A 27,783-nucleotide genomic window follows, 5' to 3' on the forward strand; every position below is an offset into this window, starting at 1 on the left:
AATGAATTATTAAGGAAAAAACAATACAAAACAAAGAAGGGTTTATACACTAATTATTGAATAAACACTGGTATATAATTTATTTGATAATTTGTAATAAACTTCTTCAGGTTAACACAAAGCATCTCATTCTCTCGAGAAGTATCAAAAGAACATCTTTGAATTGACTCAGAAAATAAAGAAGCTTTAAAAGCAAAGAGAATAAGTGAGAATTGAAAAATAGAAAATAAAACTCAAGTTATTGGTGAAAGAATATGATGTGTACGTTAAAGAAGATGGCAGTGAATAATTGAAGTGTTGGAAATTGACATAATTTGGAGGACCATGGCAGTGAATATGAAATAGAATAAAAGTAGTGGGGATTTGTTTTTCCTGTCTATTACTTCTATTTAGCTAAAAAGATTATTCCAATTTCCATTTGCTCATAGGCTTTTGCTTCCACTCTTTCTCTCTTTGTTCTTCATTTCTTACATTTGTGTCGTAAATTTGCTATCACAAGAACAATATCAAGATCTGTGTTATTGTTACAATCAGTCAGGTACAACATTTTATCTCTTAATTCTTATCCATTTTTCTCTTGTATTTTCTGAACCCTCTTTTCCTTTTTTGTTGGTTGCAGTTGCATCTTCTTTCTGTGTTTTTCAATTCTTTGCTTGAGATTTCTACTGTGGAGTTTCTTCTGAGTTGTCCACAATTTAAATCCAGGTTAATTTGTTTCGGCTTTTGAATATTTTATTAACTTTGAGTAATAGAGATTAGGGAATCGAAATTCTTGTTTCTATTGTTGGAAAATTTGTTGAACTCACTGACGTCAATTTTTCCCCCCCTTTACTTTGAGTTTCAACCAAATTTACAAGTTTTTTGAAAATTTCGAAAGCCTGAAGGAAAAATACTCCTCAAGTCATTTTTGGTAAAATCATCGATGAAGAGAATAAAATAATTTTTATTTTCAATGGATGTGTTGTGCATCGGACCGTAAACATCACTATGCACCAATTCAAGTCTTTCTCTTGTTTAAAAATTGCCACCTTTGGGAGAAGGTAATCTAATCTGTGCATTTCCCCTTTTTCACAGCAAATCTAACCAAATGAGGTAAAATTTGAAAAGTCAATGCCAAATTTTCAAAAGTTTGTGGTTGTAGTGAGCAAAGCTATTCAATGCACGATGACTTAGAGAGTCACTATTGAAAAAGAAAGCATTGTTAGTCATGTTGATCCTTGTAATTTTAATTCGTTGTGGGTAAGAAATTACACAAACTTGGTCCTTGAAAACCATAGAAATTTTTTTATGCAACAACTGAGCAATACTAAGAAAATTTTGAGACAACTTTAGAGATTTTTCAATTAAACTAAAAAGATCAATATCTTTAGCCACGTGGATAGTACATCCATTGTTAATAAGCCATGAGGTTGACCCATTATTGTCATACATATGAGAGGCTACAAACAAGAAATTTGTCTCTTGATTATTGTTGACACAATTTGCTTTTCTCTTAAGGATGTTGGATTTGGTTTAATTTCATTAGGCATAACAAAATTTTTCTGTATGGCCATCTTTGTTGCATTAATCACAATTGTAGACTGGACCAACAATTTTTCTCAGCATGGTTTGTCTTTTTGCAATAGCGACCTGAGGAAGTTTACCTATCAAACTTCTCCTTTTCCTTTACTTCTTTGATCTATAGCTGTTTGTCTATCACCTTGTTTAGCAAGTTTCTTGCCTTTATAATTTGCACCTTCAACCTGCTCCTTGTTACGCATTGTATCCCTTTGTTCATAAGCTTGTAATTTGCTAATTAATTTAATAATAGAGAGAGTTGTTAAATAAGAAGACTCGTCTATGATTGAATTTTTTTACTCAAATTTATCAGAAGCATTAACTATTATTTTTTCGATGACTTTTTAATCGATAAAATTTTCACCAGCTAGTCTTATGTGGTTTACCATGGTCATCACTTTTATTGCATAATCCTCACGAAATCTAAACCTTCATTTTTAGTATCCTGAACTCTCTTGATTGTCAACAATTTGATACATTTCACTCTTACTCTTCCTTCAAATTCCTCCAGCAATTTATCCCAAGCTTCTTTTGCCGTTTTACAATCAATATCCCAGCAAATATAGGACCAGGTAAAGCGACATGAATCATAGATAAAGGCTTGAGCTTCTTTTCCTTTTCATGTAGTTTGATTTGATTCAACGTTGGATTTTCTTCCAATAATCGAGGATTGTTAGTTGAAACATATTCCCAAAGGCTTAGTGCCTTGAGATACGATTACATTTTAACAACCCAAATTTGGTAGTTTTCACCATTAAAATATGGAGGAGATGTAACACAAAAATTGGAAGACATATTTGAAGGGATGAAAATCCTAAGGTACAACCAAAGTAAAAAAACATAGAACTTCGTTTTTCCAAATTGATATTTAAAATCAAAACAATTTTGTATTGGAATAAAAAGTAATATCGATTAAACATGCAATTTCCAAAAAGACTAATTATATAGGGGAAGAAACCCTATCTTGCAAACTTTTTGACAATTCGATAGAATTCCTCTGTTAAATTGGGATTGGACACCACAACTTGGAAACCTCCCTATTCTTGTAGGCTATGGAGAATTGTGAGATTCTCTCTTTTGGGATTTCGGAATATCACATAACGATTTTTTCTTTCTTTTTTCAAGAAGAAGAAAACACACACAGAGAGCTCCAGAGCCTTCTCCTCCCTCTCCAAAATAAAATCGTTTTGTTAGAGAGAGAAGGATGGTGTGAGAGAGAGAAAAAGTAGGATTGATCTCACGTTTTCTTGTAACTTTCCTAAAATGGAGAGTTAATTTGTTTAATTTAAATAAAATAAAATAAAATAAAATAAAATAAAATAAAATATGTTAATTAAATCATATTTAATTAAATGATCATTTAAACCATATTTAAATGATTTCCTCCCACTTATCCTATAGTTCTAATGTGCATCTAATGTACATTAAAATTAACCTATAGTTTTGATTTAATCAATTTAATTAAATTCAAAATTAAATTAAATTGAATTAAATTAATTAATTAATTAATTCTTCATTTAATTATCATCCAATTGAATAACACTTATTTAATTGAATTTCTCATTTGAATCATATTAAAAAACATTTCTCTCATTTAACCTATAGTTTTAATGCGCATCTGATGCACATTATTTTTAACCTATAGCTTTCAATATGAATCTTATTCATATTAAATTAATATTTGAACTCCTTTCAAATATTTCGTTCTCTCATTTATTAATTTTGAATCATATCCAAAGTTAATAATAAAGTCTAAAATTAAACTTTATATTAAAATGTATCAACATACATAAAAAAAAATCCCAATACTAAATTTGAACATTTTCAATTCAATTTAATGATAAATTACCTCAATACCCTTTACAAGCTAGGAAGGGGACATAATGCACATGCAGATTAGAAGTTCCAACGATGTGAGATTAATTGGTAAACTCATTAATCAAATTAATCAATATTCGTCAACTGTGGATACACTCCACTAAAGACCCACAATTGCACTTTTCTCACTATAGATATGTTTTTATGTCCAGGATATAGGCCAATGATGGTAAGTTAGTCCTTCACAAGTGTTCGTAATCCCAGTTGGATCAAATTACCGTTTTACCCCTAGGTTACCTCTACATCCTTAAGTACTAGTGCTCCTCTAATGAACAACCTTTTTATGGTCCAACCATTAAATATAAACATCTCTCAGGCTAGTGAAAGGGTAGGGCCCTTTGTTCAAGTCCCAAAGACACCACTTAAGGGAATAGTCATCTACTTACCCTAAAGTCGGGAAGGAGTGAAATTCATCTTGTATGATTATGTTCCCAAGTACCCACTCGGTCTTATCCCCAAAATGGTGGGCTTATTGAGTTGGCGAACTGACCATTCTCACCCATACAAATCAAAAGACAATCCTTTGTGAACAAGAGTTCATAATATACTCAAGAGTAAGACTAAGTTGCCTAGGTCATCCTATTGAAATAGAAACCTAACTAGTCAACGGAGTTACATCTAGTGATTACTATTTCACGGTCCAGTCTTGTGCAAACTCATTGCACAGGATACCTTCACTCGCATGTCACCTCACACGTACATGTTGGATCATTGCGTTTGTATCAAATACAAAATGGATCGTATTCATAGTGTTACCAAGATAAGATACCCAACATTATCCCTATACTATAAACCCTTTAGGCTGTATCTTGAACATTGATCTAGGTATATCTCCACATACAGTTCAGAACTCATAAGGTAGCCTAACACATTAGTTTATTGGATTTAGAGTTATTAAACAAAACGAATTCAACACAATCAATAACACTTATTGAAAAAAAATTGATAACTCTTTATTGATGACAGTTAATTATTTGTATTTTCTATCTACNTGATTACTATTTCACGGTCCAGTCTTGTGCAAACTCATTGCACAGGATACCCCTAGTCGCGTGTCTCTTACACGAATGCGTTGGATCACTGCGTTTGTATCAAATACAAAGTGAGTCGTATCCAAAGTGTTACCAAGATAAGGTACCCAACCTTACCCCTATATTATAGACCCTTTAGGTTGTATCTTGAACATTGATCCCTATATGTCTCTACATACAGTTCAAGACTCATTTGACAGCTTAGGATATTAGTTTATTGGATTTGAGAGTTAATAAGACAAAATTAAATAAAACATCAATAACACTTATTGATAAAAACATTAATAACTATTTATTAAAGATGATCATTTAATTACATTCACTATCTACGAGTTTTAGGGCATAAAACCCAAAAAACTCCCACTTCAACTAAAACTCTAGTTAGTGGGATGTACATTACATGGAACAATGGGGATGTTACACATACGAAGTAAAATACAATAGACTAGGGCATCTCATACCCATTACACATCTCCCACTTGCCTTAGATTATACAATGTACATATCTCGTAGACCTAGATTCTCTAGATGACTCTCAAACACTTTAGCCGAGAGAATTTTCGTAAATGGATCAGCAATGTTATGCTTCAAAATGATCTTTGTGATGATCACGTCTCCTCGCTGCACAATCTTCCGTATCAGGTGATACTTTCCCTCAATATGTTTTCCTCGTTTATGGTTACGAGGTTCTTTCGAGTTGGCCACAGCTCCACTGTTGTCACAGTATAAGGTGATCGACAAGTTCATGTTTGGAATAATTTCCAAATCACTTAGAAACTTCCTTATGAAGGAACTCGTTTTACAGAGATCCTTGAGCGGAAGCGGATCGTCCAAATTCTATTGATTGAAAAAAAAATTTACAGTAAACATACAAGATATGCATTCTAAACAAATTACAACATTTTTTTTTTTATAAAGAAATAAGGTTCAAGAGATACTACCTCTGAAGAACTATTCTTCTTGTAAATCCCTCGAATAGTCATGAACTCGAACACAGCAGCCCTTGAAGACTTTCTTTAAGAACTTCACGAACCAAAATCAAGAAGACACTACCACAGAGAGTCTTCGATATACTCATGGTGAGAGTCCAAGAGTGGTAGGCTCTAAATATTGTGGTTTAGAGGGTTTGTGGGTTTGGAGAAGGAAGAAGATTGAATAAGACAGAACACTTTTGTTCACTCTATCGTATAGAAAAACTTCAATCGTCTAGGTTCTGACATAAGTCTGTTAGGAACAAAAGAAACTAAATTATTTTATTCCAATTTGCCATAAAACCAATTAACCACCCACTAAGGTGGCTGGAGAGAAATTAGAAATTAGTATTCAAAATAATAAAAATAATATAAATAAATATGATAACTAACTTATCATATTTTATTTATATTAAACTATATGTTATATCAAATATAACACATAATCTATAGTTTTAATATTGTATCATATACAATATAAACCATGGTTCCTTTTCTCTATTTTATGACATTTAATATAAATCATATTTATATTCAGTTTAACAACTATGAATCATATTCATAGAAAATATATTTGAATCTCATTCAAATATTTATTTCCTTCAAATAAACTATAAAGTATCAAATACATTATAACAATTATATCATATATAATTGAATCAATTTAATTATATCATATAATTAAATTTCCTCTTATTAATTTGAACAATTCAAATTAACCTAAAAACTGATTCTCAACTAAATTCTTTTGAGCTACCAAGGGGACCTTATGAACCTGTAGCTTGAAGCTCCAACGGTATATGAATAATTAATTAAACTCTTTAATTACATTATTGACCATCCGTTAACTGTCGGACACTCCATTAAAGACCGATAGCTACACTCTTCTCACTACAGATATATTTCTGTGTCCATTAGATATAACCAATCAACAGTACGATGAACCTTCACAAATTGCTCGTAAGTACAGCTGAGCCAAATTACCGTTTTGTCCCTATAGTTACATCTAACTCCTTAAGTACAACTGATCCATCTAATGAACAATAGATCATAGTCCTATTATGACTAAACCGCTCTTGGGCCAGGAGAGGGTGTGGCGCCACATTGTTCAAGACCCGGAATTAGCCCTTAAGGGAGCAATTTATCTACTTACCCCTATTTCGGGGAAGGAGTGAATTCCATTTCGTGTAGCTGTGTTCCCAGTTCCCCAATCAGACGAATCCCAAAATGGTAAGCTTGTTGAGTCGGCAATCTAGCCACTCTCACCTATACAAATCAAAGGACTACTCTCATAGGTTCATTCACAACTCATTCAGGATTAAGGTCATGTTACTTATGGTCATCCTGGTGAAATGAAAGTCTCTATTATGAACGGTGTTATATAATGAGACTAAATAGTTCGTAGTCTGATCTTATACAAACTCCTTTGTATAGAATATCCTCGCTCACATACATGAATGTTCAGGATCAGATCATTTGTAGCACTTTACAACACTTGTAACACCTACAAAGAGGGCCATACTCGTAGTGTCACCAGGATAAGTTACCCAACCTTATCCATATACTACAAACCATTTAGGTTATCACTTAAACATGATCCGCCTGTATGTCTCCACATACATGTTTAAGTTACAACGATAACCTTGGATGTAGTTTATTGTTTTGTGGTTAATGCACCTAAAATTTCATATATTTTATAGAAAAAGTGAATAAAAATATCATATATTATTAATCACATAAGAGCTTGTTTATACCAAACTTACAAACTATAGAACCCTACGAGAATTAGGGCATCAACCTCAACACCTTAGCCAAACTGCCTCATTTGCTGCTTCACAAGCAGCTACATACTCAACCACCATGGTTGAGTTTACAATGCATCTTTACTTGATGCTACGCTATACTATAGCTCTCCTGTTCAGGGTGAATACTGATTCTGATGTGGACTTCCTAGAATCCTTGTCAGTTTGGAAATCAGAGTCCGTATATCCTATAAGGATTAAATCCTTAGGTCCATACACGAGCATATAGTCCCTCGTTCTCCTAAGATACTTGAGGATATCTTAACCGCAATCTAGTGGTCTAACCCTAGATTGGACTGGTACCTACTGACTATTCCCACTACATAACAAATGTCAGACCTAGTGTAGAGCATATCATACATTAAGCTGCCTACAACTGAGGCATAGTGAACTCCATGCCTAAAAGGCAATGAACCCTTCTTAGAGTTTTGCTTTGAATATCGAATCAACATCTTATCTATATAAATTGCTTGAGACATAACTAACTTTTTGTTTTTACGATCCTTAATGATTTAGATCCTAAGAACATATTGTGCCTCTCCCAAATCTTTCATTTGAAATTGGGCTACTAGCCACTTTTTAACACCAGTAAGGTATCATACATCATTCCGAATGAGTATGATATCATCCACATAAAGTACTAAGAAAGCTAATTTATCATTGATGATTTTCTTGTACACACAAGGCTCATCAACATTTTGGTCAAGACCAAAAGATTTGATTGTCGTATCAAATCTAATATTCCAAGATTTGGATGCCTATTTCAACCCATAAATGGAACGATTTAGTTTGCAAACATTTTGCTTTTGACCTCAGGCTATAAACCCCTCGTGCTGAGACACAAAGATATTCTTTTCAAGATTGCCATTCAGAAAGGCTGTCTTGACATCCATTTGCCATATCCTTAAGTATCAGTGTTTCTGGGTTACCTCTACATCCTTAAGTACGAGTGCTTCTCTAATGAATAACCTTTTTATGATCCAACCATTAAACAGAAACCTCTCTTGGGCTAGTGAGAGGGTATGGCTCTTTGTTCAAGTTCCAGAGACACCACTTAAGGAAATACTCATCTACTTACCCTTGAGTTAGGAAGGAGTGAAATTCATCTCCTATGATTATGTTCCCAAGTACCCACTAAGTCTTACCCTTAAAATGGTAGGCTTAGTGAGTTGGCGAACTGGTCACTCCCACCTACACAAATCAAAGGAGAATCCCTCGTGAACAGGAGTTCATAATATACTCAGGAGTAAGACTTATGTTCCATTAGGTATAAATAATCATACCTCGAGTAATCATCTATAAAAGAGATGAAGCATTTGTACCTTCCTCGAGCTTTTACATGCATTAGACCACAAAGATCTGAATGTATGAGCTCTAAGGGTTCTTTGGTTCTATAACCTTTTCCACTAAAAGGTCTTTTAGTCATTTTACCCTCAAGGTAAGATTCACATGAAGGTAATGAATCATCTTCTAACTCACTTAGAAGTCCATTCTTTACCAATCTCTCGATCCTATTGAGTTTAGTGTGACCTAATCTTAAGTGTCAAAGATAAGTATTATTGTTACTTGGAGAAATTCTTTGCCTTTTAGTTTGAGTATTAGTAGTCTTAAACATCTCATGATTTAAAAGTGATTTTGTTTCGGTTGGTATTGACACATACAAGTTGTTTTCTGATTTAGCCGGACAAATATGTAAACCATTTTTTTGAAATGAACGCTTCATTACATGTAAAAAATACTGAATACATATGTTCGATTAAGCAAGAAATAGATACTAAATTCCTTTTCATTTTAGGAACAATATACAGACTTTCTAAGAAAAGAAATATATTTCCAAAAAACAACTTCGCAACTCCCACTGCACGAGCTGAAATGGCATCTCCAGTTTCAGCCTTGTGTGTCATTTCACCCTCATCAAGCTACTAGAAGGAACTAATTTCTTATAAAGAATAACAAACATGATTAGTGGCTCCTTAATCAAGTATCCAGAAATTGTGGTCATTTTGCACTAAACATGTTTCTAAAACAAGTAAATCACATTTACCTTCCTTTTCCTTCTTCTTCTCAACAAGGTACTTTAGGTAGTTTCGCTTCTAATGACCTTCCACATTGTAGTGGAAGCACTTGCTCTTTTTAGCTGCCTTGGACTTTCCCTTACTTTTCTCAGCAGAGGGAGCCTTCTCCTTTTCTCCTTTCTTCTTCTGGACCTTCTTAAGACTAGAAGATGAGGGTACAAACTTAGTTCCTGAGGATGAACCCTTATGGAACTTTCTAGAATGGATAACATTTGCCTCTCCTTCTACCGATCCCTTATCTTTCATAAGAGACTGGTAGGTCTGAAACTCATTCAGAAGAGTCGTTATGGTGTACTGGATTTTATTCATAACCACATTAGGCATAATTGAAGAAAGCTCTTTGGGTGAGATTTCAGAATAAAAGACACTTGACTTTACTCGTCAGTGACTGCCCCGTTCATTTCAGCCACGTTGAACTAGACCATCAGGTCGAGAACATGTTCTCTAACTGATTGGCCTTCCTTCATACCTGCAATATAAATGTATTTGTGGGCCTCGTGCTGGATCTAAATGGATGGTTGCCCAAACATACCTTGGAGAGACTCCATGATCTCACAAGCAGTGAGCATGGCCTCATGCTTCTTGTTGAGTATATCAAATAAACTCGCCAAGATATAGACTCGGGTCTTTTCATTGGCCTTTGTCCAACGGTCATATGTATCCCTGACATTTAGGGGTGCATTTCGAGTAGGGACCTGAGGATACTCCTCAGTTAAGACAAACTACATATCATTGATAACAAGAATCATATTCAAGTTCGATTTCCACATTGCATAATTTTCACCATTTAATTTCTCGTTTTTAAGTAAAACGATAATTGAGGAAGACATGCTAAAAAAAAAAACAAACAAACGACCATTTTAGTTATCTTTGCCTTACCCTATCACACAAAACATCCAATCATTTTAGTAAAACCAGACAATCATAGAGCTCTAAATAAACTATTGATTTGATTTTGCAACGATACTTCAGAGAGTTAGGACAACAACCACCAAAGGGTGATCAACTATCTCTCCCCTGAATTGAGACTATCTCAGCTAATTACTAATTCCAGAATAACTCTTAATCCTATAGCTCTTAGCTATCATAAATTTGGTCAAGGATTCATTAACTCGTTTAATTCATCCTGTAAGTGTGACCCTTTCATTTTCGAATTTCAGAGGTACACTTCAACAGGCTACCGTTAGGAAAGACAACTGTTGAAGATTAACCTGAGAAATTCTATACATTTCTGGAGTTTGCGTTATTCTGAAACTGATGATCAAACTCTCCGAAGGGATGGTCGCTCTAGGACGACACACAAGTGGATCATAAGAAGTTCATGGTGCAACCTAATGAAGGAGACCGTAGTATAAATTGACACGTGACCTTCTCCCACTTACTCTGAACATTTCCCCTATTCACCTTGATATTGACCCATGCAAATATTTTCTGAAGGAAGGTCACGCTCAGGGCGACACGAAGTCAACCATGGATCTCACGGTGTGAACTCTTAGAGACGTGAGATCGTAAAAATGATATATCTTATATATCATTTTTCTCCCACTAAAATGTTCTAATTATTTTAGGATTTTGTTATACTTAGCTAAATCCCCGCTAATGAATCTATCTAAGTCCATGCCTATTATAACTCTTATACTAAGATCTTTATACTAAAGTTCTAGGTGTATTAAACCATTTAATTTTCCTAGTGATATTGCATGCTAATAAGACCTTCGACGGGCGCAATTGTGACATAGATACGCTGATTAGTTTCTCATGAGCCTTAAGCGCAAGCGGTGACTTGGTCTCCTGCAAAATAGAGTAAAGTTTGGCTTGTCTTCCATATTTTTTGCTTAGTGGGTGTAATCGCAACCATTTATAATTATTGTCATACTAGACTAATTTTCATACAATTGGCGCATAATTACTAACTTTTGGCCGCAATATCTAGATAAGGTAGCATAAATAACTTGTGTTTCTACAAGTTATCATAGGATGCATGCGATGCGTTAATAGCAAACAGTGCTTATTCCTAAGCTCCTATCTCTTGATTATGCGTTCTAATTTGACTTTCTTGAGCCTAGATTCTAACCTGACTTAGGCACATTACCTGACATCGCACTTTCCTTCTATGCTTGCTAATTCTTAGCACGCCTTACTTTATTCTTCTATGTAACAAAATTATGCTCAAAGACACTTTTCTAGTTTTCAAAATAGAATGCTTATCTCTTCTTTATCAAAACAACTTGATGTATTTATATGCGGTGAGCAAAATTTTGCGTCATTTATTCACTTAGAGACAGTTGGTCATGGTTACACTCTTCGTTTTGGCTTGTCCCCATGGGTGTCATGCGAATATCCAACTATGGTTGTGTGCCAGTTTCCACTTTTAACTCATGATAATCAGAGGAGTCGTCTCTTGCTTCCTTTTCTCTTTTTGGTTTATACTTCATTGTTCTTGGAAACCCACCTTTATTTTGGCTTGCTCCTATGGGTGTCATATGAGCATCCAACTACGAGCAGACTTCTTTTACAACTAAACTCTTATCAAGTTGGGAACAATTTTGAATTTTTCTCTTGCACTGACATTGGAGTTTTGCATAAATATATATATATATATATATTAGATGGAATAACAATGGACACATTTTTTTAAATACTGCATATTCCTGATCTCATATGCTCAGACCTTCCCCACCCCCAAATTTAAAGATGAGCAAGGTCCTCATTGCGTTATTTGGATAGACTAGACAAACACTTAGGAGAAAATTTCAAAAAGAAGGTTTGAGCAGAACTTTGAATGATAAAAGGTAAAATACTGCTAAACTAAGAATTAATTAAGTGTTAGTCAGAATTTACTAAGTATGGGAAATGTTTCTAAGTATAACACATAATACATCATAGCAACGCATTAAAGATCGTAAAAATACAAGAGTAAAAATATAGCAAAGATTAACAAAGGAAGATAACGAAAGAGGCACAGGCAAAGAGTAGAGTGAATTATGTAATTTGATTGTATTGATTATTAACAAAGTATGCGAATATATTATAAATGATCGCATTACAAAAATAAAATTTCTAATGCCTGTACATGAGTCAAAGAATTTGATTAAGTTGCAGAATAATAAAAGAATTGAATACAAATAAAGAATGGCAGCATAAAAAAAAAAAAATCGTATTGGAAGAAACTGTAAATACTAAGGTTGAGGAGCAGGGGGATCTGGCGAATTTTGAGGTGGTGCAAGAGGCGCTTCTTCAAAATTTAAGTGCTGCCAGAGATGTAGGGGCACCATTGGACCATGAAGATATGCAGTAAGAAAGTTAAAGTACTCTTGATTACGCTCCGCAATCATTCTCTGGTGCATATGGACTTTATAAATGTTGCGCTGTATGTTGATCAGCGCCTCTCTTGATGTGGCGGCACTGCGTTGAATATCATCGATGCGCTCCATTGCTATCTCAAATCGATGGTTGAAGAAGTGATCCTGCTGAGAGACAAGTTCTTGCTGTTGGGTGAAGAGGGTTCTCATTTCAGCTAGCTCAGAAGCCAAGAGAGCGGAAGAGGGTTGTGCTAGCGAGCTTGGAAGGCCTGGAGATCTAATGACCAAGGGACAAGGGTTTATGAACTATGGATCATGCGTTGGCGACTCATAAACCCTTTCTTTTCCCTTAACTTCACCTCGTCTTCTTTTTGGTCTGGGTTCCTACGGCGCATTCAAATCAATCGCAAGTCTTTTTGCTGGAAACTCTGGGCAATGTGGGGAATACTTGAGGATCATCCTTAGAATTTTGATGTTGATGAAGTTGTGGACTTCTGGCATGGGCTCCTCATCAATGCCTACACTTGCACTCAGGCATAGACTTGAAATGGTCCACGGGCTGTCTCTTATACACATCTAGATGTGTATAAGAGACAGGGCCTGGAGATCTAATGACCAAGGGACGAGGGTTTATGAACTCTGGATCATGCGTTGGCGACTCATGAACCTTTTCTTTTCCCTTATCTTCTCCTCGACTTCTTTTTGGTCTGGGTTCCTGTGGCGCATTCAAATCAATCGCAGGTCTTTTTGCTGGCAACCGGCAATGTGGGGAATCCTTGAGAAGCATCCTCAGAATTTTGATGTTGATGAGGCCGTGGACTTCTTAGTTCAACTTAGGTTTCGATCTGGTTCCCAGTTAGGAGGTATTATGTAAACCGTCAACTTAAATATCTTCAGTCTAGACAAAACTGTATCAGTTAAGTTACCTTATAACCTTAATCCTATTTGTCCTACTTAGTCAATGTTAAAACTATTTTAAAAGAAACTAAGTAATTAGAATAATCTAATTAGAAATGTGATTTTAGGCTCATTAATTTTAAACAATTTAAAATTAATATATTTTTCCTAAAATCCTATATTTGCATGCAACTCTTTGTTATAGGTTAATGATTGCTAATCATTAATATTTAAAACTATTACAAGTTTTAATGATTAGTCCTATAACACGCTCACTATGATTTTAATTAATTAACAATCATATTCTAATTAAAAAATTAAACCATATTACACACTGACTTTAGTATAACCATTATATTAAGTTATGGATGTGTCATGCTCAATACATATGGATTTTCAATTAAATATAACAATTATATAATATTATGAAAATCAACAAGCATATTCATATACATTAATAAATATAACTAATTATATTTTCTAATTAATGTCATGCAACATGCTTCTCCAATTTCATATATTTAACATATCACATACATTAAATAAACCTTGAAATTATAAAACATGTATTTCATACCATACATTATAACATTTATAATATGCAAAAATGCATGAACGTGCTTAACCTAAGGTGAGATTTATTTAAATGACATCCACAAAGTATTTAAATAACAAATGAACCTGTAATTTTGGCTAGATAAAATAAAGCAGTAAATTACACTAGTTTGTTTTATCCTAAAATTTCTTCTGTCGATCTAGAACCAGACCAGACCAACTTGAACCGGCTTGAGTCGGATCACCAACCTGTGAACCAAGCCAACCCAATCGAACTGGACCACAACTGAACTGCAGTTGAACCGAACTAGCTTTGTTAACCCTAATTCTTTGCAGAATTGTACATGGATACAGAATTTCAGCAGTAGAAGTGTGATTTTTGGCCAAATTGGTCTCGGTCTTTATCGACACGAACCCTAATTTGAGACTCAAAATTACAGATGAACGTTTTACAACAATAATGGCCAAAAGATATAGGGACCCTTACATTGATCATATAAAAATTGCAAATCTAAGGCAAAAAATTTAAATGGTCAAATTGATATTACAATTGGCTCTGATACCAATTAAAGGGATAAAAATCCTAAGGCACAAGTGAAGCCAAAACACAGAACCATTTCGTTTTTCGAAATTGGCATTTAAAATCAAAACAATTTTGTATTAGAATAAAAGGTAATATTGATTAAGCATGCAATTCCCAAAATGACTAATTATACAAGGGAAGAAACCCTATCTTGTAAACCTTTTGACAATTCTGTAGAATTTCTCTATTGATTTGAGATTGGGCACCATCACTTGGAAACCTCCATATTCTTTCATGGAATTGAGACTATAGAGAATTGTGGGATTATCTCTTTTGCGATTTGGGAATATCACAAAACGATTTTTTTTCTTTCTTTCTTAAGAAGAAGAAAACACACAGAAAGCTCCAAAGCCTTCTCCTCCCTCTGCAAAACAAAACCCTTTTGTTAGAGAGAAGGATGATGAGAGAGGAACGTTACTTCGTTTCTTTAGGCTGTATCAACATACACTAAAAAAATTCTCAATTCTGAATTTGAACATTTCAAATTTAATTTAATGACAAATTACCTTAATACCCTTTACAAGCTAGGAAGAGGACCTAATGAACTTGCAGATCAAAAGCTCTAACGATGTGAGATTAATTGGCTAAACTCATTAACCAAATTAATCAATATTTGTTAACTGTGGGTACACTCTACTAAAGATCCAAAACTGCACTCTTCTCACTACAGATATGTTTTTGTGTCCACGAATATAGACCAATAACAACAAGTTAGTCTTTCATGAGTGTTCTAACCCCAATTGGGTCAAATTACTATTTTACCTCTGGGTTACCTCTACATCTTTAAGTACTAGAGCTCTCCTAATGAACAACCTGTTTATGTCCAACAATTAAATAGAAACTTCTCTAGGGTCAGTAAAAGGGTAGAGCCCCTTGTTCAATTCCCAAAGATACCACTTAAGAGAATACTCATCTACTTATCCTGAAGTCGGGAAGGAATGAAATCCATTTTGTATGATTATGCTCCTAGCTACCCACTCGGTCTTATCCCCCAAATGGTAGGTTTATTGAGTTGGTGAACTAGCCACTTTCACCCATACAAATCAAAGAGGAATCTCTCGTGAACAGGAGTTCATAATATACTAAAGAGTAAGATTAAGTTGCCTAGGTCATCCTATTGAAATAGAGACCTAATTAGTCAACGGAGTTACATATAGTGGTTACTATTTCATGGTCCGTCCTTGTGAAAACTCATTGCACAGGATACCCCCACTCGTATGTCTCCTACACGAACGCGTTGGATCACTGTGTTTATATCAAATACAAAGTGAACCATATCCATAGTGTTACTAGGATAAGGTACCCAATCTTATCCCTATACTATAGACTCTTTAAGTTGTATCTTGAATATTGATCCCTATATGTCTCTAGTTCAAGCCTCATAAAATAGCCTAGGATGTTAGTTTATTGGATTTTAGGGTTAATAAGACAAAATTAAATAAAACATCAATAACATTTATTGATAAAAACATTAATAACTATTTATTAATGACAATCATTTAATTATTACATTCACTATCTACGAGTTTTAGGGCATAAAACCCAACAATTTTTCAAATATAAAAAATGAAAATTTTTACTCTCAAATAAAATCATAAGCCTTTAAATCTAAGGTTCTGATACTGCTGTTGAGAAAAATGAAATTGATAGAAAAAATAAATATTTATGAAAATAAATAAATGTCTCAATGTTTGTTAAATAAATAGAAAAAAAAATAAAAATGAGAATGAAGTTCAAACTTCTTATTAAAGTAAAGAAAATTGGTGATACAAACTTTTACCTGAGAGATCACCCTTATATAGTTACAAAGGTGAACCAAAATTTAGAGATCTAACTTACAAAATTAAAAGTACCATTAAACCATAAACTTGACTTAAAAATAAAACTTGAAAAACAAAAAACTGAAAATTAATTCTAACAATAAAACAAAAACTTCAAACACAAAATTTAGAAACAACTCATAACTCAACAGTTTTTGCTTGGTCGGTAGGTGTTGACTAGGTTTTGCTTGGGTATGTACATGTTGACTTCTATTTTTCTGTTTGGCAAAAGCTTCAAAACGTGTTGTGGGTTTTTAGCTGTTAAATATTTTGTAGGTTTTTCTTTTGAAGATAAAGTACAAGGCCATGGAAATTCTTATTTCAGTGGTTGCAAAAATTGTTGAATGCACAGTCGAACCTGTTGTTCGTGAACTGGGTTATGTATGTTTCATTCGTGGCAACTTTCAAAAACTCAAGAGCCGAGTTGAGAGGCTAAAGGATACAAGGGAATCGGTGCAACGCAGGGTCCATAATGCAAGAAGAAATGCAGAAGACATAAAACCTGTTGTTGAGAAATGGTTGAGTGAGGTTGATGACATTATTGGAAAATCTGAGGCAATACTGGTCAACGAAGGTCGACATGGTAGACTGTGTTCGACGAATTTGGTCCAACGACACAAGTTAAGTAGAAAAGCAAGAAAAATGGCAGATGAGGTTCTTGAGATGAAAAATGATGGGGAGAATTTTTGTACGGTAGCCTATGAAGTAGCTGTCTCATTGGTTGAGACTGAGAGTTCATTGCCAAAAAGACTCGACTTTCTAGACTTTGAATCAAGAAAGTCGACTATTGAACAAATCATGGATGCACTCTGTGATGATAATGTCCATATGGTTGGAGTGTTCGGGATGGGTGGCGTTGGCAAAACTATGCTAGTGAAAGAAATTGTAAGAAAAATTATAGAGAAAAAATCATTTGATGAAGTGGTAATATCAGCCGTCAGTCAAACACCAAATTTGAAAAGTATTCAAGGACAACTGGCTGACAAGCTAGGATTGAAGTTGGAACAAGAAACAATAGAAGGAAGGGCACTTAGGCTCCAAAAGAGGTTGAAGATGGAGAAACATATCCTGGTTGTTTTGGATGATGTATGGGAGTATATTGATCTAGAAACAGTAGGAATTCCAAGTGTTGAAGATCACACAGGATGCAAGATCTTGTTTATCTCTAGAGACGAACATTTGATCTCAAATTACATGTGCATCGATAAAATTTTTGAGATAAAAGTTTTAGGAGAAGATGAGTCGTGGAATTTATTCAAGGCAATGGGAAGTGAAATTGTTGAAGCATGTGAGCTGAAGCCTATAGCTATTCAAATTGTGAGACAATGTGCAGGTTTGCCTATTGCTATTACTATAGTTGCTAAAGCATTACGAAATAAATCTTCCCCCATTTGGAAAGATGCCTTAGAGCAGCTAAAAAGTCGTGGTGTGGCTGTGAACATAAGAGGAATGAGAGAGAAAGTGTATTCCTCACTGAAATTGAGTTACGATTACTTAGAATGTGAAGAGGTCAAGTTACTATTCTTGTTATGTAGCATGTTTCCAGAAGACATTGACATTGATGTGGAACAATTGCAAATATATGCTATGGGCATGGCTTTCTTACATGGTGTTGATACTGTGGCACAAGAACGACGTAGGATAACAAAATTGGTTGACGATCTTATATCTTCTTCTTTGCTTCTACCATCTGATTTTGGAAACAATTGTGTGAAAATGCACGATATGGTTCGTGATGTAGCCATATCAATTGCATCTATGCATGATCACATTTGTACATTGAGTTATGTGAAAGGAACGAATGAAGAATGGGAACAAGAGAAGTTTTCGAGTAATCATACTGCAGTGTCCCTAGATATTCAAAGTTGGAATAATAATCCTCTCCCAAAGTTAATGTTACCAAAAGTTCAATTATTATCGTTAACTGGATCATCAGTGTTGGGATCTGAGTACGTGTCGATGACAGAAAACTTTTTTGAAGAAATGAAAGAGCTCAAAGGTTTAATATTAGAAACAGTAAAAGTATCCTTATTGCCACCATCTCTTTACTACTTTGACAACATTAGATTATTACGTTTACATTACTGTCAATTAGTGAGCATCGATATGATCGGCGAGTTAAAAAAGCTTGAAATTCTTGATTTTAGTGGATCTAACATCGTCGAAATTCCGACGAGCATAAGCCAACTGACGCAGCTGAAAGTGTTGAATTTACGTAGATGTAACGATCTCAAGGTAGTTCCACCAAATATTCTTTCAAAGTTGACAAAACTGGAAGAATTAAACCTGGAAACTTTTGACAGATGGGAAGGAGAACAGTACAGAAGAAGAAAAAATGCTAGCGTTTCTGAGCTCCGGTACTTGTCATACCTTTATGATTTGGATTTAATCATTAAACATGAAAAGATTGTGCCAAAACACTTGTTTTCAGCAGAGTTGAATTTAGAAAAGTTCAACATTACCATTGGCAGCAAAGCAAGATCATATGGCAAAGAGAATCACGGCTTCCTTAGAATATTGGATCTTAAGATGGAATGTGGAAGTTGTTTAGATGATTGGAAAAAGATGTTAAAAAGGTCAGAAGAAGTGCATTTAGCAGGATCAATTTGTACAAAGGCTCTCCATTTAGAGTTATTAGATGAAAATGAGTTCTCACATTTGAAGCATCTCTACCTTTCTAATGATTTAAAATTGCCACACTTTATCAACGAAAAGAACAAGCCTTTACAAAAATGGTTATCCAAATTGGAGTACCTAAAATTGGAGAAGTTGGACAATTTGGAGAGTATAATTCATGGGTATACTGGAGAATCTCCTTTCAACAAGTTGAGGACTGTAATCATAATGGATTGCAATAAATTGGAAACTCTCTTTTTCAACTGCACCTTAGAACAAGAACAAGTGAGTTCACTAAATTCCATCAATACATTTTTCTATATTTCCATGTAGAACTTATCTTTTGCTTTAATATTCTTTTGTAGGCCTACAAAAAAGGAAATGTTAGGATTGTACGTACTAATTAGGAGCTTTTAAATACTCATATTTGAAATACAATGTAATTTGTTCTAGTAATTCTAAATGACTATACAAGTGTGTAAATTGTAGGTATCACTTCCTGATTTGGAGCAATTGAGAGTTGATGGTGCAAATAATTTGAAGATGATGTGGGGCAATATACACATTGCTAATTCCTTTTCAAAACTCAAAGAAGTAGAGATTTTTTCATGCAACAATCTCGAGAAAGTTTTTCCTCCAAATATGATGAGCAGACTTACATGGCTTAGTATCTTAAAGATCAAGAAATGTAGTTTATTGGAAAGGGTATTTGAAGTGCAAGAGCCAAGTGTTACAGAAACAAGTATTGTTATGCTCCAAAATTTGAGAAGCTTGGAACTATGTGATCTTCCAAACCTCGAGTACCTATGGAGCAAGAATAATCCTTGCAAGCTTCTGACCCTTGAAAATATAACAACATTGTCCGTTCGAGGATGTTCAAAACTTAAAGGAGAATATTTGCCGTCAATTAAAAGTCTCAAGCAACTTGAAGCATTAGAGATAGATATCAGACAATTGACAGAGGCGCTTGGGAAGGAAAAGTCAGTGCATAAGTTGGAATCAAAGCAATTCGAGAATTCTGAGGTAAATATTCTACAACATCATGTTTATTTAACATAATATATGTTTTGAATCTTAACAAAAAAATTGTAATCATGATCAGGTTGAGGCTTCAGACTGTTCTGAGTTGTTTCCCAAGCTTAAATCTTTGAAGCTGTATGGTTCTCTTGACTATAGCTTAACTCATTTGCCAATGGAAATGGTACAAATTTTACACCGTCTTAAGGAGTTTGTATTAGAAGGAATATATATTGAAGAAATATTACCCATCAAGATATTGATTCCAACGAAACACCACGACGCAAGGTCTGAGATTTTCAGGAGTTGGACTCTATATAAATTACCCAAGCTTAGGCGTTTGTGGGCGGAAGGCTCACAAAATAATGCCCCAGTTCTTCAAGATTTGAATGCTCTAATAATTTCACAATGTGGTATGTTGAATATTTTGGTGCCATCGTCAGTGTCTTTTACAAACTTGGTTGTATTTTCCGTGGCTAAATGTCATAGACTAACCCATTTGCTAAATTCTTCGGTGGCTAGAACTCTAGTGCAACTTGAGTATTTGATATTACACAAATGCAAAAGGATGACTACTGTGATTGCAGAAGAAGATGAAGAATTAGGATACGATGAAATTGTATTCAACAAGCTACAAAGTTTATGCGTTGCCTCCTTTTCCAAACTGACAAGCTTTTATTCTGGGCGTTGCGTCATTAAATTCCCACGTTTGAGCTCTGTAAATATTCAGAGCTGTCCTAAAATGAAAGTCTTTTCTCTTGGAACTGTAAGCACACCTTGTTTGAAACAAGGTTTTAAGTTATATAATGGCAAACGTAGACGAAGATCCCGAGGAGATGGGTGTGGAAGATATGAATGTCATCAGCAGACAAGCTTGGGAGGACAATTTTGATACCAAGCATTCCATATTTGTTTGAAGAACAGGTTAATATATGTACCTATTTCATTTTGGTAATAACAAAAATCCTCAAATATGACTTTCAACAAAACTGCAATTTTTATTTTTCTGGGGAGTGGGAGATGATATTTGTGTTGGTATAATTTTTATGCATTTATTTCGGTATAATTTGGAGCAGAGGTAATCTGTGGAGCAACCTGATTAAATTGTAGGGCTTTCCTATAGCCTCCTCGTTGTTTCATGTTTGGACTCTGTGAGCTTTTCTCTAGTTGTATATTCTCTTTTTTGATGAATGGCATCACTAGTGGGTTGGGGAGATGATGAGAACTCTATGGATTAGGGGGGTCATTCAAACCGCAAAAACCGAATCAAATTGGACCGAAAACTCAGTGAAACCGAAAAATACGGTTCAATCCGGTTTGAAGAAATTTTGAAACCAATTAATTCGGTTCGGTTCAGTTTCAATTTCGAAAACCGAATTTGAAACCGAACCGAACCGTTTTTAACTAATATATAGANTTCGGTTCAGTTTCAATTTCGAAAACCGAATTTGAAACCGAACCGAACCGTTTTTAACTAATATATAGATTTATTTATTTATATATTCATATATTAAAAAAAAGAGTAAAACCGAATTTAAAACCGAACCGAACCAAACCGTTTTTTAATTAAAAAAATATAACATAGATTTTTAAAAATGTCAAAATCGAATTTGAAACCGAACCAAATCGAATCGAATTTAAAATCGAATCGAACCGAACCGAACAACTAATTGGGAAAGTTTTTTTGGGATTTTCACCACTCACCATGCTGAAGGTGACATGTTATATGGTTAATTGGGCAGCCTTGCAATTACCATTGTTGACAACTTTTGAGATGAATTTGAAGATGATAAGTTTATAATTCTGACAAAAGAATTGAGTTCTTCTCAGGCTGTCCAAATTTAACATCTTTGGTTTTCATTGATTATTTTGTTGAAGGTGCTTATATTTGTGCTCCAAAACTTGAGAATTTTGAATTTGTTTCTTCTTCTTATTGGGTGGGAATTAACTTCACATGAACTTGAATTGTCTACACTATGGCTCAAAAGTGTCAAGCTTACCGATCTTTTACCTACTCTGAAGTCAGCTGCTTTAGTCTTTTCATGCATACACAAACTGTGTATAGAAGTTGATATTGCATTTAGCCAAAAGGGTTTAGCCCTGCAAAAATGTTGACCACAAATTTATCTTAGTTGGGTAGACTTTTGAAGGCAATAGAGATCTTGTCTGATCCTTATATAAGAGAATTATCTTTTGTTAACATGAGAGAATGAGGACAAAGAAAGAACTTTATGGGGGGTTTCGGTTGTTGAATTTGCTGAAATGGTTGTGGTATTTGAAGGATAACGTCCCTTATTTAAACCCTGTCTGTGATCATTTGATTTTCTTACACAAGGTGATGTATACTTAATGTTTTGTTTTGGATTCTAGAGCCTAAACTAGAGATACTATAGAAATGCATATGCTTTTTCCAAAATGGACAGCATGAATTCAAATTTGGGGTAATACCACTACTTAAAACTTGCTGTCACAGGTCCAACCTTATTTTGATAGGTTAATAAATTTATAAGCTGCAGAAGACAACATAAGAGTATTGACCAAGAAAGGAAGGATGTCCATTCATTTTTGTCAATAAATTGCATAGAATCCAAACAGAGATTGAATTTGAATAATTAAACTATCTAGTTTAGGCTTTTGAGTTAATTTCTCAATTTGCAACTTGATCATAGGTCCATTGGATAATTTCTATATCATCTACCCTTAGCGAACTCGCCTAGAAAAGCTAGGTGAGAATTTAGATTATCTAATTGACCAATTTAATTAGATGAGATGCATCCAAATCAGTTGAGTACCTGAATTAAGATTAAGGAATTTGCTAAGATGAATTTCTAATAAGAAATGCCTAATTAGTCATTCAATATAGTTCTTCCCTAGGTCAATTAATCAATGTTCGTTGATATTAATTCACAACTTACAAGCTAATTTAACCTATTGCTACTTGTGGATTAATAAACAATTAAATACCACGTGTTGCAAATTAAGTCTTTAGCTAATGATCATACCTCCTCAAGCATCGATACAATCATAATAATTCATAATTAGAGAAAGAATAGAAAGACAATACAAGAAATTGGTATAAAACAATCTAAACCTCAAGTGTGCAAAATCAAGGGAAACTACTCTATGTCTAAGCTATAACGAGTACCTTAGCCTACCCAAGAACAAGAGACAGAAGAAAATAGTGAAGAACGCTGTAAACGGCTTGAATTCAAAGAAAAAAAAAAATTGTAGGTAGCTAAACATCAATTTATAAAAATTGGCACGGTACCGTGGCTCCAACGAGAATTGTATGCAGACGAACTTCGGAGCACTGTGACACTGTCCACTTTGCACGAATTTGGCTTTCTCGGGAAAAAGCATCGAGCATGGCGCATAGTTGTGCCGCTACACCATGGCTTCAGGGATAATTTGGTCATTTTCACGTCTTCTTTCTCGATTGATGCATTTGAGCTCTGTTTTAGCGCATTTTAACTTCATTTCATCACTAACACTTGACTCTATCTCTTAGATGCTTGAAACCTATGAAATCATCAAATAAACACATAAGATTTAGGAACAACCTCGAATTAAGCATAGCAAGATAGCACATTTTCGATATTATCAATATACAATACTTTCGGACTTTATCATCGATTGATGTACCTATGTCTGTTATTTGTCTTTTCGACCCAAGTAGAATATTCCTTGAATTGATTTGTACGTGGGTCGCTATCAGGGTATTGAATGTGAACCTCAACCAATCCAATGATTTAGGTAGAAAGAAAATCGAAAAGATACGTATGGACCCATCTTCGTCACAAGCACATTGTTTCCCCTCGTTCATTTATTAAGAGATAGGACCAAATTCTTTTTTTCAACAAAACATGAGCCTGGTAGGTAGCAAACAGAAGTCATTTTGGGTAGTTGAGTGAGAAAAGGAGTTGAAGTGGATAGGAATCTAGATTGAGTGTCTAATAAATAGATCTAGACTGTGTTAATGCAGTGGGGTGTTGGTTAGTAAGTGGTGAATTTCTTCAGAAATGTCTTAGTTGGTTGAGGGGTCTTTTGAAGAAGGATCATGAGAACACTTCGAATCTTGATGGAGTAGAGAGGAAAATCTACGGTAGCAATCGCCATTTTGGAGTGCACCTCATCTGCCATTGCAGGCCTTTCTCTTATTTAGGAAACAGTACCCATCACACAGAACCCAAGAGATCAATAATGTTATCAACAAGGCCGGACATGCAATTCCCTAATGGTTCTTGGTAACCTATACAAGATTCATTTATTTATTAAATTTTTTAATTATTAGCAAATTATTGAGGAAATAAAATTTTCATTGAATTGTATACGTAGGTATGGACATTGGGGAATATGCTATACTTATGGAACATGGTTTGCACTTGAGGCATTGTCATGGGCGGAGAAGACATGCGAAAAGTTGTGAAGCACTTCGGAAAGGAGCTAATTTTCTAATAAAGATACAAAATTTAGGAGGGTTTGGAGAAAGCTACTTGTCATATGCTTACAAGGTAAGAACATGAATATTTATTTTTTATGATAAGACATAATTTAAGCTAAATTATAAGAAGAAAAAAACAGTTAAAATATCATTTTAGTTCCTATATTTTTGTTCCATTTCATTTTAGTCCCAATACTTTAAATTGTTCAATTTTCATAGAAGTAAAGATATATTATGTGAATATATATTTTCACAATTTATAAAGAGAATATGAATTGAGGTACACTAAATTTTTTGAACAAAATCAACAATAAATTAACTGCAAAATCAAAAGACTAATTTTAAGATTTGTTGAAAGCATATAGATTAAAATTAGGATATTTATAATAGATAGTAGAATAAGGAAAAAAAATCTAAAAATATATTACATCTTTAAAATATTTGCAAATATGAATGAGTTGACTAGTCAATCTTTGATTTTTTTTTTCTTTTTAATTTTCAATTTCGCTCTCACTTGTCTTATCTTGTTGCACACATTTTTTTGTCTTTTTATTTTTTATTTTCTTTCATTTCCTTCTTTTTTTTTCCTTTTTTTAATTTTCTTTTCTTTCTTTAGTTTTTGCTTATTCTTTATTTTTTTTCATTTCTTCAATTTTTGCTTCTTCCCTTTTCTTTGTTATTATTTTATTTTCTATTCTTTCTCCGATTTTCTGCTTCTCTTTCTTTTTCTTTTATTTCTCTCGTTTTTGCTTCTTTTTTTTTTTTTATTTTTAATCTTCTTTCCTTTCTTCAGTTTTTTGCTTTTTCTCTCTCTTATTTTTTAAATTTAGTGATTTAACGCCAACAAGCCAATCATCGAGTTTGATTATTATAACAAATAATAAATATAAATAATAAATGAAAGTCTATCAGTGATAGCCACTAATATTTTCTATCACTGATAGCTTAATCTCTGATTATATTTTCATAGTTAATAGCCACTTATAGAAATCTATAATTGGTAGCCTACTTAGTGAATTTAATTAATAAAGTTGAATCTCGAACTAAAATGTAAGTGGAATGTCTAGAAGTTATCACTAATAGCTTGTTTATCGGTGATAGAAGCTATCATTGAAAAGAAAAGGGACTTATAAATATTTGGGAAGGATAAGAAAGGGGCAAAAAGTGGCTATGATTGATAGAAGCTACTACTGCTAGCATGTTACCAGTGATAGAAGCTAATACTAATAGCATGTTATCGATGATAGAAGCTACCCGATAGCACGTTATCGATGATAAAAGGTACTCGATAGCACGTTATCGGTGATAGAAGCTACCACTAATAGCACGTTATCGGTGATAGAGAATTATCACTGATAGCATGATATCAGTGAGATCATTGATAGCATCCTATCAATGATGTTATCAGTGAAAGAAGCAATCACTGATAACCACAATATGAGATGTTAGTGATATCGGTGATAGAACTTAGGTGATATCTATATATCGAGTTTCTTTCAAAGATGATAACCAGTTATAGAAGTCTATCATTGATAGCATTAAGTATTGATATTTCAAGGTTGATTCCAATTGATGAAATTGAATCAATGATAACTACTGATAATTGATTGCAAATTAAAAGATAATATTTCAAGATTGTATTAATTTTTCTCAAATTGAAAGCTATCACTGATAGAAACTATCATCGATAGAAATTGATAGAAACTATCAGTGATAGTTTTTAATTTGAGAAAATTGGGAAGAAGCGAGCAAAATGGTGGCTAGGCATAGGTTTTTTAGTCTTTTACCATTTTTTAATCTATATATACAATTATTTTATCCTTGTACTATATATTCTATTATTTTGGGCTTGAATTCTATTTATGCAACTAGCCCTTAAAATTAGACATTTGAAAGAACATGAGCCAAAATGATATGCTAACCCAAGATGTTAATAAATAATTAACCTTGAATTTTTCCTTGTTTCAAAAGTACCCATATATATTCTCCTTAAGTTGCAATATTATTTTTGATTTTTTGTAAATGTTTCAAAACTACTATTAGAGTACAAATCCTTTAAAATTTTGAACAAATATTGAGACTTGAAATGATGTGACAGTGGCCTGAAACGATGTGACTGATAACATGTAGAAATACAACTTATTGTACCCTTTTATTTAGAATAATTAGGGAAATCTAGAGGAAAATGCATTAACCTGATATGAAATTCATGTTGAGAATTGCATTTTGTATTCATGCATTTATAAAACTCATTATTCTGAAAATTATAAAATTTAACATCTTTGAACACAGGATTTATGATGAAAAGAAGCAAAAATAAACTAACGCAACAAAAGCTTACATATAAAGTGATCAGATCAACTCCATATTTTGCATGCAAAGAACCATGCGATGAGCAGAAACATGAAGAGAGAAAAAGACAAACATGTAGATGTTGGATGTCAAACCAAAATGCAAGTTGGTAGCTGATTTGAAACAGTCCCGACAGAGCTAATGAACATATGATGCAAGTAGCCGGTGCAACAAAGCATGAAATTAAATGAACAGGTATCAGAGCATCATTAGAAAGAAACAAAGAAGCTTTTATTTGATGCCTATCAATATAGCCCATCTGAAAATTGTTTTAGAGAGAGAATTCCCATCGAGAGATTGGCTAAAGCTCTGCCCATATTCTTCTATAATTCCATCATTATCGTCCACCTTCCAAGCTTTTTTTTGAGGAATTCTAAGTGAGACCTTAGCCTTCCTCTTTGAAACAGGAGAAAACTCCACCACCTCCATTGTAATCGCCATTGAAGCAACCACCATGCAAGCTGAAGGAAGTAAGACATTGCGACAGGAAGCTTGACATTTTTATTTTCTACTCCTTATAACATTTTTCTTGTCAACTTATTTGTATTAAGTAATTTGAAATTGAAAGACTGTCATGCTTTAATATAAAAATGATTTCTTCAATATTCAATCTATCCATATTGTCTCTTTCCTTTATCATGAGCAACTAATTCTTCAATGGGTTGGAGAAGTTAAACTAACATTTTTACTAAGTATTGCATAAGTTAAAGTTCATATTGTTTAATGTTTGCATGTTACATTACTTAATTTGATTGAGGGATTAATTTAAGTAGAAATAATCAACTTCTTAAGAGAGTAAGTCATTGTGGAATTCATTAAACAAAGAAAGAAGTGACTTTAGAGATAAAGTTAACTTTTTGTCTAAAATTAACTCAAGCATGTGTCC

At 33.8% G+C, this 27,783-nt stretch overlaps 1 protein-coding gene and 1 long non-coding RNA gene across 5 annotated transcripts; both read left to right on the plus strand.

The window, feature by feature from the left end:
- The first annotated feature begins 352 nt into the window (after positions 1-352).
- Positions 353-21,446, plus strand: LOC120079846 (disease resistance protein At4g27190-like). Of its 4 annotated transcripts, XM_039034278.1 has the most exons (6): positions 353-538; positions 620-2,129; positions 16,748-19,372; positions 19,577-20,110; positions 20,190-20,517; positions 20,627-20,769. In XM_039034278.1, exons 3-6 carry the CDS (start codon positions 16,778-16,780, stop codon positions 20,632-20,634), a joined length of 3,465 nt encoding a protein of 1,154 aa, XP_038890206.1. In that variant the 5' UTR covers positions 353-538; positions 620-2,129; positions 16,748-16,777; the 3' UTR covers positions 20,635-20,769. The 4 variants fall into 4 exon arrangements, with proteins under 4 accessions (XP_038890206.1, XP_038890202.1, XP_038890204.1 ...); XM_039034274.1 differs by having other exon boundaries at positions 354-538; positions 20,190-21,446; XM_039034276.1 differs by having other exon boundaries at positions 354-538; positions 620-705; positions 20,190-21,446.
- Positions 21,447-24,124: 2,678 nt separating this feature from the next.
- On the plus strand, positions 24,125-27,500 carry LOC120080449. The gene is made up of 3 exons (XR_005482517.1): positions 24,125-24,348; positions 24,440-24,615; positions 26,838-27,500. It is a non-coding gene; the product is annotated as an uncharacterized LOC120080449 (long non-coding RNA).
- The last annotated feature ends 283 nt before the right edge of the window (positions 27,501-27,783 follow it).

Source organism: Benincasa hispida, chromosome 6 (assembly GCF_009727055.1).
Source record: "Benincasa hispida cultivar B227 chromosome 6, ASM972705v1, whole genome shotgun sequence".
NCBI classification, from domain to species: Eukaryota; Viridiplantae; Streptophyta; class Magnoliopsida; order Cucurbitales; family Cucurbitaceae; genus Benincasa; species Benincasa hispida.

What these genes read in the sequence shown, in the direction of transcription:
- LOC120079846 (XM_039034274.1), top strand. Translation starts at nt 16,778, where the DNA reads ATGGAAATTCTTATTTCAGTGGTTGCAAAAATTGTTGAATGCACAGTC. An exon ending in GCACCTTAGAACAAGAACAA is followed by an intron (nt 19,373 to 19,576) that starts GTGAGTTCACTA and finishes TGTAAATTGTAG; the next exon opens with GTATCACTTCCTGATTTGGA. An exon ending in AGCAATTCGAGAATTCTGAG is followed by an intron (nt 20,111 to 20,189) that starts GTAAATATTCTA and finishes AATCATGATCAG; the next exon opens with GTTGAGGCTTCAGACTGTTC.